Source organism: Rhea americana, unplaced genomic scaffold (assembly GCF_003343005.1).
Source record: "Rhea americana isolate MKP2758 unplaced genomic scaffold, rheAme1 scaffold_88, whole genome shotgun sequence".
Classification (NCBI taxonomy): Eukaryota; Metazoa; Chordata; class Aves; order Rheiformes; family Rheidae; genus Rhea; species Rhea americana.
Window position 1 is genome coordinate 1359420 of NW_028187066.1, and position 14048 is coordinate 1373467.

The 14048-nt window shown below is 38.1% G+C and overlaps 1 protein-coding gene across 1 annotated transcript in view; it reads left to right on the forward strand.

The window, feature by feature from the left end:
• The first annotated feature begins 528 nt into the window (after window positions 1–528).
• The window catches only part of USP15 (ubiquitin specific peptidase 15), a 63648-nt gene continuing 50128 nt past the window's right edge, over window positions 529–14048 (forward strand). Inside the window, exon 1 of the mRNA XM_085323826.1 lies at window positions 529–717. Within this exon, the coding sequence (XP_085179952.1) occupies window positions 629–717 (89 nt within the window). The 5' untranslated portion in view covers window positions 529–628. The remainder of the gene's footprint in view (window positions 718–14048) is intronic.

The window sequence follows — 14048 nt, forward strand, 5'->3', positions numbered from 1 at the left end:
GCGCCGGCCCCGGCTGGGCCCGCGCAGTTCGCCCCCACGACGCGCCCGTAGCGCCCAACCCGCCGCGGCACCGCGGGGCTTCCCGCCGCCCACGCCACGGGCCAGCGGCTGCGCCGGCGGCGGGGCCTGCGGGGCGCCGGGCCGAGGGGCGGGGCCTGCGGGCGGCTGGGCCGAGTGGGCGGGGCCTGGCGGACAGGCCACGTCCCCCGGCGGGCGCAGGGCTGGCGTCTCCGTCGGGGCCGGCTCCTCCCTTTCCCGTCAGCCTATGGCCGTGCTGAGTCATCGTCCCGCGGCCCCGAGCTCCCCTCCCCTCCCCACGAGCGGCGGCATGCAGCAGCGGCCCGGCCCCGCCGAGCGCCCCGTCTCCTTTCGCCCGCCCCTGCGGCCGGGCCGCGCGCATGCGCGCTGCTTGTCACGTGGTGCCATGACAGACCCCCCGGCCGCTAGGGGGCGGCAGCAAGCGTGGCGGCGGCGGCTGCGGCGGCCCAGCTCCCGCCCTGCGGATTGTGGGAAGGGAGGGGGGGCGAGGGCGTCTCCCCGGTCGGCGTCACTCCCAGCATGCAGCGCGGCCCGCTCCTGCCCCTGCTGCCGCCGCTGCTGCCGCCGCCGCTGTTGCCGGGGGGAGAAGATGGCGGAGGGAGGCGCGGCGGATCTGGAGACCCAGCGCACGGACATCGCGGCGCTGCTCAAAACCGCCCTCCGCAAGGGCGACACCTGGTGAGGGAGGGGCCGGGGGGCCCGGGCTGGTCGACGCGGGCGGCTCCCTCCGCCCCCGGTGCCGCCGGGCCGGCGGAGGGACCGACCTCCTTGCCTCAGCCTTGCCCGCGGCCGCCGGGGGGGCAGCGCGGCCCCCTGCGCGCCCCGTGGGAGACGGGAGGAGAGGCGGGTRGCAGGGCTGGGGCCGGGCGGCAGCTCCCGGGCGGGGAGCGGCGGGCCGCGGGTTGGGGGCGGCCGTAGGGCCGCGGCGGCCGAGGGGAGGAGGGGGCAGGCCGCGACGTCGGCTCCTCGACGGGGGAGGGGGTGGCGGATGGCGGCCGCGGGCAGCGAGGGGCCCGGCGGCCCCGCGGGGAGAAGGGCTGCGGGAGGAGCGGGTCTGCCGTCATCCGCGCTGAAGGGAGGAAACGGCTCCGGCGTCAYCTTCAGGTTACCAGAAAACGTGTCTGTAGCGTAGGAATGTCGCTATGAAACCCGTCCTCGGCTGCGATGGGCCTCGAGTTGAAACTTCAATTTCCCCGTGGCCGTGTTAATTGCATAAAAAGAGGCCGCTGAAGGTGCCAGCAGGCCCCTAGGAATGTCTAATCCGTAACARACATCTTCAAACACATGTTTTTCTGGTCAGGGATGAAGTATTTCTTAGTATGCCGTACAGATTGCCAGCAGAATAATCCCTGGTTGAAAAGAATCAGGCAGGTTAAAGAAGCATCTCTTTCCAGATGTGTTTTGTTAATTGAACTTCTGTAACTGAATTATTTGAGGCTAGGAAGCAAGCTTTTTTTTCTATTAAAAAAAAAAAAAAAAAAAAAAAAAAAAAAAAAAAAAAAAAGGAAAAGGAACTGACACTTTTTCCACCACTCAACCTTTTTGTCTTTTCTCTTGTGAAATTATCACCCCAAACCAAAGGCTAAAACACAAACTTGCTAAAAATTACAAATACACAAAAGTAGAACTTACCCACCTCATTTCAGCTGTCATCACTCACTGTTCCAGTTCTATAAAAGACTATATTTAACAGTGTTGATACTGCAGCATGTGTCAGAACCATACATATATTCTGATGCATTATTCAAATACTGCTGAGTGTATGTTCACTTTTTGGCATAAAAACAGGCTGCTCTTAAACTGAGAAATATCAGCAACTAGAAAAAGGAAATCAATTCACATGATAATGTTGAAAATGACCAGTCGTAGTACAAGGTTGCATAGACTTGAAATCTTCTATTTTAAGAGATTTTTGTTTTATGAGTCTGTTGGGTACTTTCCAAGGACTTAAAATTTTCTCAAACGGTTAATATTACTCAAAATGAAAATAACTTTATGACTGTCTACATAATGACTAAAACCAGTAAGTYTATTTAAGCTGTGTTTTTAGTACATAATGTATTTTAATGTATGTAAAAATCAGTTGGAGAAATAAGCTTCTAAACAAGTATATTTAAGTATATTTATATTAAGTGTATTTAGCTGTGATTGCTATCGAATCTAATATTTCAATACTAGTTGGATGTTTTAAGGCTGAAAAAGCTACGGCAAAGTCTTAACTTTGACTCTTGAACTAGTAAATCTAGGAACAAAAATAGGTATACATGTGCATTCATAAGAATAATACTTAGAGCTATGTATTTAAGACATCACGAGTTAAGGAATATGTTTAGTCTAGATATGTTATTCAGAGAGGTTTTGGTAATAGCCTTTAGATCTTGTAGGGGGTCAGTAAGGAAATGTAATAGTTAAAGTGCTTTAAGTACTGATTCAGAATTGCAGTTTCATTCATTCAGTAGTTAAYGTTGCTGAAAAAATTTTGAACAATGGTATATCAGCTTGTTCTGATTGGGCCTTAAAGTATTCTATTTAAAATACACTACTTCTAAAATTACCAGCTTATATTGAAAGTTTTGTCTAAGTTATTCAGGAGTAGAGTCGAGAGGAAAACAATAAGCTATTATAAGGAAAGTATAAAGCTTTGGAGTTTTCCATTAATAAAAGAGGAAACTAAAGAATAGGGCGAAGAGAGGCAGGTCTTTTATCTATAATGAGGGCAATGAAATCTTTCTTCTCTCTGCAGTGAATATGAAGAACTAATGAAATGAAAGTGACTTTCATGCAACATTCTTAAAGTTAGATGTTAGGTAAGAAATTACAGAATAGTGAAACAGTTGTACATTGAGTAAGCTGTAAAATTTGTTTCATAAGATGTTGTTAAAAATAGCTTGGGCATAGTATAGGTTAAAATATATTGCCTCAGTGGATGGGCAAGATGAATGTGTTCTGAATGTCCTGTCCTCAGAGAAAGGGTTTTGGGGCTAGTTATCTGGAATGGCCTTTTTGCGTTCTTACACTCCTATTTTTATAGACAGTTAATAAATTGATTGAACTAGGAGAGATTGAGGATTCTTCCATTTTTACATTTTTTTCTAAACAAGTATGTTAATTAAACATCAAAATAAAGCTTTTGCAAGACATAAGCTTATTAGATTGCCAGCGGCTTAAAAAACATTCACTACTTTCGTTAGTGAATTCAACATTATAAACCCTACCGGCATTCCACAAAACTTGAATTACATATTTTCTTAATTCTTTCTTCTTACAATGTTGTTCAAAAAACCTTCAGATCCAGTGGCTGAAAGTATCTTTAATTCTGTTTTAGAATAGAAGAAATGTTGTATATGGTTTTATATCTCATTAGGATCCAGTGTGATTACTACTTAGTATTTTGAAATTCYGCTGATCCTTGACAAGTGAAGGGGATTTTAATTGTTAGCGCAGATTTTAATTTCTTCTTCGGAAAGAAAAAGAAAATTTTGATCATTACAATTGCAGACAAATTTGGTCTGAGTCAGTATCTTCCTGAATCTACTCTGAAAAAGTTGAGAGCTGTTAATTTTCATCGTTTTTCTAGTCATGCATAATTGGCACAACCAACTCGCCTTAGTGTTGTCTTTTAATGCATTTAGAGCTGCAGTGGAACTCTTGAGAACCTTGCCAAGCTTTTCTGGTTTTTAGTGTTACAAAGGTACGGTTTTCAGTGCTGAAGGTTATTGATCTTGGAGCAGTTTGCTTAAAGGAGTTCATGAAGACTATCCATTCTTGTATGTAACTTCTGAATATCTCTAATTTCCCCTCACATTGAGGACAGGTTTATTGTCTTTATCTTCAAGTCCTCTTTCAGCCCTGCTTTCTCTCTAGCTGCTGATCATATCTGACTCTTGGTCAGCAATGTTGCCTAAATTACTTATGCATGACATTATAAATGCTCTCATACCCTTTACTTTGCTACCTCTTACGCACACTTGCCCTCCATGGGCTAGACTGTGAGACCACATTTCTCACCTTTCTCAGAATCACAGAATGGTTGAGGTTGGACCTCTGGAGATCATCTAGTCCAACCCCCCTACTCAAGCAGGGTCACTTAGAACACATTAGACAGGATCACATCCAGGCAGGTTTTGAATATCTGCAGAGAAGGAGGCTCCGCAACCTCTCTGGGCAACCTTTTCCAGTGCACTGTCATTCTCACAGTAAAGAAGTTCTTCCTTATATTCAGGTGGAACTTCCTGTGTTTCAGTTTGTGCCCATTGCCTCTTGTCCTGTTGCATGCCTTCGATATTATCTGACAATTAATATTTCACTTACACTGAGTAATAATAACAGTGTGTTTCTGTCAGTCAGTTTCATCTAGTTTTCTCTCTCCCACTGTGTTTCTTTCCTATGTTTCTTGCCATATATTAACTTGTGAGCAGGAGAGAATATTGATAGCATTGATATTTTTGAAAGCACTGACTTGAAAACAGACTAGGCTGTCACAGTGGACAACTAATTGTCCCAGGGAGTTTGGTGCCTAAGGGAACACACGCAATCCTTAAATATTTAAATATGAAATACTATGTGGCAGTACAAAGATGTGCCATATAAAGTAAGATATTAGTGAAACCATTAATAATGTCCATGTGTCCACATGTCATTGAAGGTGTTGATTTGGAATAGATTCAAAAATCTCAAAATTTAGTAGAGAAAGAAGAAGCCTGCCTTACAGAGAAGAACATAAGGGACTCAGTCTGTCGTGATGGAATATCTAGTCTTGTGTTCAAATACTTATGTAGGATAGACAGTATCTTATAGGATAAGAATTTTAGACTACCAGATGAAGATTTAAGAAAGTATCTGCACGCTGAAGCTCAGACAAGAAGGAAGGTGCTCATTTTCAGCATTGCTAGCCAATAAATTTTGGATCTATTTATGTAGTGATGGGATAGGTGCTTGATTTTTAAGACTTGCAGATTATGAAAAATGCAGAACTGTAGAGGTTTGTATTCTTTCAGATATCTGATACTCATCACTCCTGAAATTCTGGTGACATTGTTCACCAACTAGTACATTTCTTAGAAGATGAACAAAATGTTGTCCCTTTTTCCACTGTGAGACTTTTAKTGGCTGAATCTTAATGAATGGGCATAGATTGCACTACATGAAAATTCTGCAGTGCCCGTCATTGATGATAACCTTGATATTGAAGTGCTTAACCTTAATAACAGTTTATACTCTGATCTTTCCATAGATTTCCGTGTTTGATTATCCATTAATGTGGTGCACATGAGTGGAGTACAGGTTGAATATAAATGGAAGATTTTCCTTGATTTCCCTGAGAGCATGAGCAGAGGCTATGGGCTGCACACCTCAGCAACATTTTGAATAATATTCTGAACTGATGGCTTAGTATGATTGGAAACGAGGAGCACCGTGTCAGTGCTCCAAGGATAGAATTGTCTTCTTTTGGTTTCAAATGAGGTTTAGGTTGTTAATTTTTGTCTTTGAAATCTTATTGTCCAAGTTCTGCATTAGGTTTTTGACTGGTATAATCTAATTAGTTGTTATGGAATTATTATGAACTAAATTAATGCATTTAGTTCAACAAAGCTTTATTTCTGAGGAGGAATGTAAAATATTTAGACTAAGATTTCTTAAAACAGGAAGCTAAGGGATACATTTTTTGATCTCTTTGACACCTGGRTTTTTTGTGGATTTGCCTAATTTTGAATAAAATCATGGTTTCAGTTGTATATGAGGAAGTAGAATAATTATCTTCTCTTTTGAGCTCTTAAGATTTTAGTTTTCTCTATATGTAGAGCTTGTTAATTCAGACAGAAATTTGATTTTTGAAGTCGTCTATTAATCATGAATGTACTTGGTCAAATGATGTTGGCTAGTCTAATCGTTTAGAGTAGAAATACAGATSTAAGCCCCTTCCTACATTACATATTTTTATGCTATGAAATACTGGCTTGGAATCTTGCAAGAACAGAAATTGAATGTTACGCCTTTAAACAGGAGTCCTAATTTGCTTTCAGCAACGCAGTTGTTCCATTTTGTCCTCAGTATTGCTTAATCTGTACTCATGCACATTAAGGAGAGGAGAGAAAAACTGAACTATCTCTCTGGACAATTTGAAAAATTTTGCTGTGAAATGACTTGTGTCCAGAAGATTTTGTATCCCAGCAGTACACAGTGGTAGAACGAATGCCTCTGTGTGAAGTTTCTATATTGCATCTTCAAGTGAATTGCTTTGATTTTTGGAAGTCCAGGGACTGACCTATCAGTATAAATAAACCTAGATTAAATGTTGTTTAATTTTCATAATATATAACTGAAGAAAGTGTTCAGAATGCTCTGAACAGCAATGCAAAATACCAAGATTATAATTGTATTGTTTTTTTTGTTATCAACTTCTGCCTTAAGAAAAGGAGTCATACTTATGTAATATTGATGTTGTATTAACAGTGTATGAATTCAAAATGGCAGTAAACCACAGCTGAAGTTAAATTATGTGATAAAGCTGGAAGACCACAAAAGAATTAGAAATTGGTTAAAAGCTGTCCCACCATTATTTTTTGTGAAGTGAACAGTGTCCATATGTGATCATGCAGCTGTGAAATTTTAAAGCTTTGTATAAGTTTATCATTGATTTTTCTATTTGTTGAGTTTTGTTAAAAGAAATGAACACACGTTTACAGAAGTTATAATAGCCTCATTCTTTTGGTTTTGTAAGTTAATGGATAAAGACTATTAAGCCATCCCATTTTGGCTACCCTGATTCTCTACATTTGATCATTCATGAGGATACTGTCTTTGTGGGTAATTTTAACTGCTTTACCTAATGCAGATGTGTATTTTAGATGTAATGCATGACTATCATCTGATAACGATGTTTTAATATGTGACCATGTTGTTACATAGAAGTACAAGGACCAAAATATTTGTTACCTACATTAGGAAAAACAATAAAATTCTTAATTTTTTCTCAGTGATGTGCAGATTAAGTTGGAGAAATTTTAAGTCCAATAATTGATGAGAACACAGCCAGGAACAAAAGAGTTACTAGTGTTCCTTTATCCACAAGTATCAGCAGTCCTTTGTAAATGCTGGAAATACTATTTCATCCCACTTTAATGGGGACTGAAGTATAATGTTGTCTGCAGTGAACTGTTTCCTCAGTGTTGTTGTCTTTAAGTGCTATTTGAGGTTGGAATCCTAAAGACAGAGTTAGTCTGTTTAGTGCTTTCGGCTAACAGATTTTAAGCGGTTATGTTTTGCTTTTTAATGTTGGTTTCCAATGTTTCAAAGTAAACCTTATTAAATTTTAACCATGAGAATGAAGTAGAATATCACACATTTTAGTATAACTTTGAGGAATATGTTATTTTTAAAGAAAATAATTTAAAAGTAGCTTAAGGTGAAAATTAATCTATGCCTTGAAAACCACCTGAGTATAGAAAAGCAGGAAGAAGATAATGAGTTGAAATGTTGAGTATTGTGCTTTGTAATTGTCAGTACATCTCAAGGAATCATTCAAATAAATAACTTAATGTTCTGCCTAAATGGTAAGAAAGTATTAGAGAATAGTTTCTATATGGGATGAGCTWGGTATGACCAGCAGTTTTCACTGCTTTTCAGAGAAATGAAGTGACATACAATATCAGAGGATAGCAAGAAATATTCTAATCATTTTTCAACTTCTCTCCATAATCAGTTGGCTGAAGTAAGACTTCTAGCCTGAAGTAAGACTGGAAGACAAGAAAAGCAAATTTAATCTTTGAGGACCCTCGGACTTCAAATAAAGCTTATCACTTTTGTCATCAGCTGCTAAAAGGAGGAGGATGCAATTGCCATTGCATAGGTTGTCCATGCCTTTATTACCAGAATGATACAGAACGCGTTCTAAATACATTCTACAAATCTTTGAAACATGTCTGCAAGGACTGACTTCTCTTGTGACTGATCTGATATGAATAGCGTAGATTTTGGTTATACAAACTTCTCTTGTGATCTGGGTGGATATAAGGTTATATTCTTATTTATTATCTGGCATCTCAATGGATTTAAGAGTATAAATTATCTCTTGTATATTATAATCTGCTTTAGATTGACAAGAAATGTTTTACAGGTGAGAGCAGATATTTCTTGCAAAAAGATCTGAAACTCGGTCAGAAGTAAACTCTGAATACTGAAGTAGGCCAGATTTGGGACTGGGCACCTGGCCATAAACATATTTTACAGCTTTCTGCTTGATAAAAGAAAATATAGATCTCTTTAAACATATGCAATATAACTAAGGGAAAATACTTAAAACTACTTAAGCTGAACAGATATTTCCAATAACAAGAACTATATCATATTTTAATGTAATTTTCAGCAAATCAGATGTGTTTTTCTGTTTACTTTTACCTAATACTTTGGAGCTGTTCCAGTATTTATGTATTTCTGTTATAAACTTGTCAGCTCTAGGTGTCTAATATAAACAAACTGAGTTGTATTGTTCATATCAAGCAATTTATTGAAGTGACTGATTTATTTAAAATGCCTGTAAATGTTAAGCATTTGCTATTTTAAAAGTTAATGAGTTTTCCTCATTGTGAAGTCATCTTGATTTTTAGATTTGCACTTCAAAACAGCATACCAAGAAATTTGAGACTGTTCTCTGCTTCAGTTTCTATAGAAATCCTTCATGTGCGTTTCACGCCTGAAGATGGGCTGGCTAGCCCATTTGTTAGCTTGACTGGTGACTTCTGAAAGAACACAATTTTCATTTCCTGGTTGAATGAAGTCTTGATACCATCAGCAGTAGAAAAGAATCATTTGTTAATAGTTGCATTCAAGAATGGATAGGTCATATTTTCAAACTGTGCTAAGGTGTTCTGGGGTAGCTGTCTCAATGAGGTCCACAGTTCAAAAAAAAACAAAAAAAAATCGCTTAAGTGTAGCATTAGACTATTTTTGAGAGCTTTTCCGCATTGAGTAATAGTAACAAAAATAAACACAAAACAATGTAATAAGCATAAAATGCAGGTGTTTTTATCTCTTTATTACTAATGCATGGTATGCTATTTATGTATCTGAGACAATACATACAATACAGTGAAATGTATGTAGTCTCAAGAGCATCTTGCAAATTTTTGATAGGTTTCCCCTAAAAAGTGATCAACTCTAATTAAAGAAATGAGGCTTCAGGGCATGTAGTTCTATTTACTTGAATTATATATTTTTCTTCTCAACCAATTCATAGGTGGTATTTAGTTTTCGGGTGCTTTATTGTATCACAGATACTGCAACATTGATGAAAAAAAAAAAACAAGTTGCCAAACCTGTTAGGGTTTCCCTGCCTTGTTTTGTGTAGTTGACTAGTTTTGTTGATTTTTGATGAGAACGCTAAATTGAAGGTGTTTGTAGGATTTAAATTCATACTCTGAAGATTTGATTTTTAGTCTTTCCGTTAATGCTAAGAAGTCTGGATTTAGGTATGTGCTGTAGCAGTTTGATCCCCTAAGCTAGGCATGGTAAAATTACATTTTTTGCAATATGTCTTTTAACATGGTAAATCCTTCTTGCATAGAGATGAAGGAATTGTATGGCATTTGCACATAACCATCCATTTTCCTTGCTGAAAAAGAAGTATTTCATCTATTGCTTAAGAACAAGTTCTTGTAAAGGTGCAAGATTGCTGCTGCTGTGTTAGTGTTCTATAGTAAATTAAAAGCAATTCTCACCTGTACTAGATTTTTATTGAAGTAAAAGTTCGTGCTGATTAAAATGCCATATATATATTTATTAAAAATATTTATACGTATGCACACATAGCCAGTAAGTCACTATAAGAATTCATGGCTACAGTATCTGTTAGAATTTGTCAAAAGCTATCTGTAACATATTTTTCTTAATTATACAAATCACTAAATCCTCCTTTTGCAAGTAATACATACTACTGTTTATCTCACAGTAGTGGTAAAATGCTCATCTGCTTTACTGAATTTGCTCTTAAGAATATCTTTGTGAGGGTGAAGACTATACTTGGTTAAATTAAGAAGTTTAATTCTGGTGAATCTTGATTCAACAGAAAGTTGTTATTTCAGAACAGAAAATAAATACATTATCAAACATGTGCAAGTATCCTGCTTAACTTTGTTTATAAAGGATGTTAAGAGTTGAATATTTGGATAGTGAATAAGGCAGTACTTTCAAAGCCATAGTCTGCTCTGGTCAGCTTCACTAGGCTCTGTTGCCCAGAGCCATATCAAATCTTTAGTGTTTCACTTCAGATTTGATTATTATGATATGATGTAGTCTGTAAGAAGTCGTGAGAACTAGTTGTGGACTGTTTGCTGCTTACSAGGAAGTTCATTTTGTTACTATTGCTCTATTTAAAAATTACCATATGGAGATAAATACTCCATCATGTTACAACAACTTTAACTAGAGTATTAAGTTTTGCTCTTGAGTGCACTGAAGCTTCACAAATCTTTTTCAGTCTTTAATAGAAGTTTTTAAAAAAATCCATGTAGTCACACGTGTAGTCTGACAAAACGTAATTTTAATCACACTTTTTAGATGTTACCTTATTTTTTACGGTTGCAAAAGTTAGTGTTTCACAACAATTTTGCTTTGTAGTTTTTTTTTTTTTTTTTTACTGACTGAAAAAAATGCGACAAAATTACCGGTGATGTAGTCCTACTAGTTCTGACCACATGCCCAAAATATACCAGGCTTACAGAGTATTGTTCAGTGTGAATTCAGACAGGAAGAAGGGAAAGAAGAAAGATAAAAACATAAAGATATTTGAGTAGCTTTCAAGTTTTTGGCATTCATACATTCTTCATTTTGCTTTTCTCCATTATGGTACTAGATTGCCATTGTTCAAGGAATCTCAAATTTCRTGTGAATTTGCAAGTCTTCCACATGGTTTTGGAGTTCTGTTTCCAGGGAAGGACCTCAACTGTGCCTTTCAAACAATGCCTTTCATTGTTTCTACACTAGAAATATTAATCTTTCTTTTTTAGCATGAAAATACAAATTCTTAAATTTTAAGGGAAGAAATGCAGGATTTTCTGCTTTATTTTAGGAAACAGATTTTAGAGCTTTTCAGTTAGGAGAACTATAAAGAGACATCACAGAGGAAAATTYGGTCAGTGCAAAATTAATTGAGTGTTGAAGAGTAAGGACTTTACAAAGTATTGAGTTGGTAATACTGAACATTAAAATCTAGAAGAGTGCATTCTTGAGCTTTTTTGTACTGTGAATATGCCCAACCATCAAAATTTTTGATTAGTCAGTATGTTACCTGTATAATCAGACATTTAACAGTAAGCAATTTTAAAGCAATACAGTTCTACAGCTTACGCTCCTAGCCAGTTACTTTGTGAGCAGTAATTAATTAGAGGAGTGGATGAGTTTGCCTATGATAATTTGGCTTCTATGTAGACTTACAGTTTTCCTTCTTTAGGGTTGATAGTTTCCTTCAAATTCGAGTCCAGAAAGTACGGGCCATGGAATGGAGTAGGAGCAAGGATGGCAGGTTCAGTGGCAGGATGGATGTTTAAAGGTGACTGAACACAGCTGTGGTTGTTGTGAAATAGTGCTGGAGGGCCACAGATTTTAAGATCAGCAGGGGAAGAGAGATGAGAATGCTATTGGCCTTTCGTGTGTTCATAAGATGGAAACCTTTGTCTGTAAAATAAAAAGCCAAGGGCATGTCAGAATAATCAAACTCTATCCCTTTTTGCATTTATTAAAGAAAACTGAGTTAGATATTAAGAGGCAGTTGGAAAAGGAACTGAGACTTGTAAAGACAGAGTGAAAGGACTAGATTTTTGCTAATTTTTTACATTCACTGTTGAGTCTGTACCTCCAAAAACATTCTTGTATTCAGTGAACCAGATCACATCTGAAGACATCTATATCTGACTATGGATTTTGGAAAAGGAGGCACTTATTAATTCTGTAGAATTTAGACCTAATTTGTTCATTCTATCCTTTATGATAGGAACTTTATGATAGAAAAATTATAGTTGAAAACTKCTTATAACAAACATGTTAAGGAAATTCTGCCACAATCCTGAAATAGTGATTGGCCAGGCATTGAGGATCTCATAACTTTGGACTAGGACTTCAGCCACACTTTCATATAATTTGAAGGGATGCACTGTGCCCAAAGTACACTGTTAAGTCACTGGCTGTTTGTGACTTTAGTAGGGATGTAAAAGGACATTATTACAGCAAAATACTTTTCATACAAATTTCCTTAATATTACTTAAAAGAAAACTTGATATTTAGATAATTTTGGTTCAATTTGAGACAGTTTTCTAAATRCTTTATTAAGTTCTTAAAATTTCAGAAAGAAATTGTGTCCTGCAAGCACCAAGATAAAAGTTGTTTTCAACAACAATTTGAGAGGCGGTAGTGGCTTGTGCAGTACTGACGGCTCTTGAACAGTAGTGATGGATTGTGGCTAGCGAAATATGCTCATGTCTAGACAAAGCACTGTGAGGTTGTCAAGGTACCTGCTACAGAGTATAGTGGCATGGGTGTGGGAAGGGGGAAGCGTGGTCCCTGACCAAATTTCTTGTACTGGCAGAAGTGCAACTGTAACATTTGTGACAGCTCTGCATTTGCTGTATGTGTTGTTTTGCTTAGGATAAATGCAAACTAATGCTCTAGGCATGTTTAATGCGAGGAATAATTTATCCACAGAATCATTAAAGTCTTTTACTGTGAGTGCAACCACATTTTGGAGCAAGACTATTTACAACATGATTTAGGATAGTGTTGTCACTGATGTTGTCAAATTGCCTTTGAGACTTTACTCTTTGGTTTTGAAGGTGGATGGGGGAAATAAACATCCAAAAGCTTGTGGTGATCTCATGCATTCCCATCTAATGCCTTCTTTCTCTTACTTTCCAAAGAACTTTTATCTATTGATTCAGATGCTTAAGAGCACATTATGTAGACAACTGAACAACTAGGGCTTAGTGAGAAGAGAATCTGATAAGTTGACCAGAAAGAATTTAGCTACTAAGTAGTAGTTGTAATTACTGAGTARTAATTAGAGTTTTAATTACTACTTTGCCAGAGGTTTACTAGGGATACTTTTGAGGGTGGACTTCAGGCTGGGTCTTTGTGAGTAAGAGAAACTGAACTCAAAAAGATTTAAGTCAAAACTTAGATCTCTTAGCTTTCTTGTTTAGTTACATTGTTTAGATGCTCACATTTAAGAGTGTTTACCCAAGAAATGTTTTTGTATTTTTTGGTAACAGGATTTGTAGGTGTGAATGTTTTGTTCTACATTAYTTCCCTGACATTCGTGGGTAATTCCTACATGGTGAATGCCTATGTGCGTTAGCAGACTGGTATTTGAATCACCAGAAGAGTTTTTGAGACCTGTCAAAGGTTCGATAGCATATTATTGTTGTGCTACAAATAAGAGCTCGGTAGTCAAACACTGGAGAAGAGAAGAAGGATTAGCTTAGATCATTAGTTTTACTTAGCATTTCATCCTGGTAATGATATTCTGGCATGTGAGAGGGCAGTAGCGAAAGGGTTGATGCAGACCAGAGAGAGGCACTTGGAGGCTTTTAGGAAAAAGAAATAACAAAAATGGAGTCTTCTTTTAAAAGAAACTTTGAGAAACACTAAACAAATTTGGTATGTTGAAGTTAGATAAAGTATGACAAAGAAGACATAAAATGTAGGTTTCTCTGGATTTAGTAAAAGCCTAAATATCAAGAGTTCAACCTGTGAAGAAATACTGTGGACCTGGGCTTACAGAGCTATCCTTTATATGGAAGTGTGAAGACCCATAGGGAGAAATATCTAGTACTACTTCAAAATCAGAACTTTTGCTATATGTGTTGATGCTGACTCAAAGTGTCAAAATACCTAAGCTCTTTGTTTCTTGACAAACATCAAAGTTCGAAAATTTTTGTGCTTGCACACGAATGCTACAAATGAAACTACAGCAGAGAAACTATTTTACTGTATGTTGCCTTTTATTTTTTTTTAAGGTCTG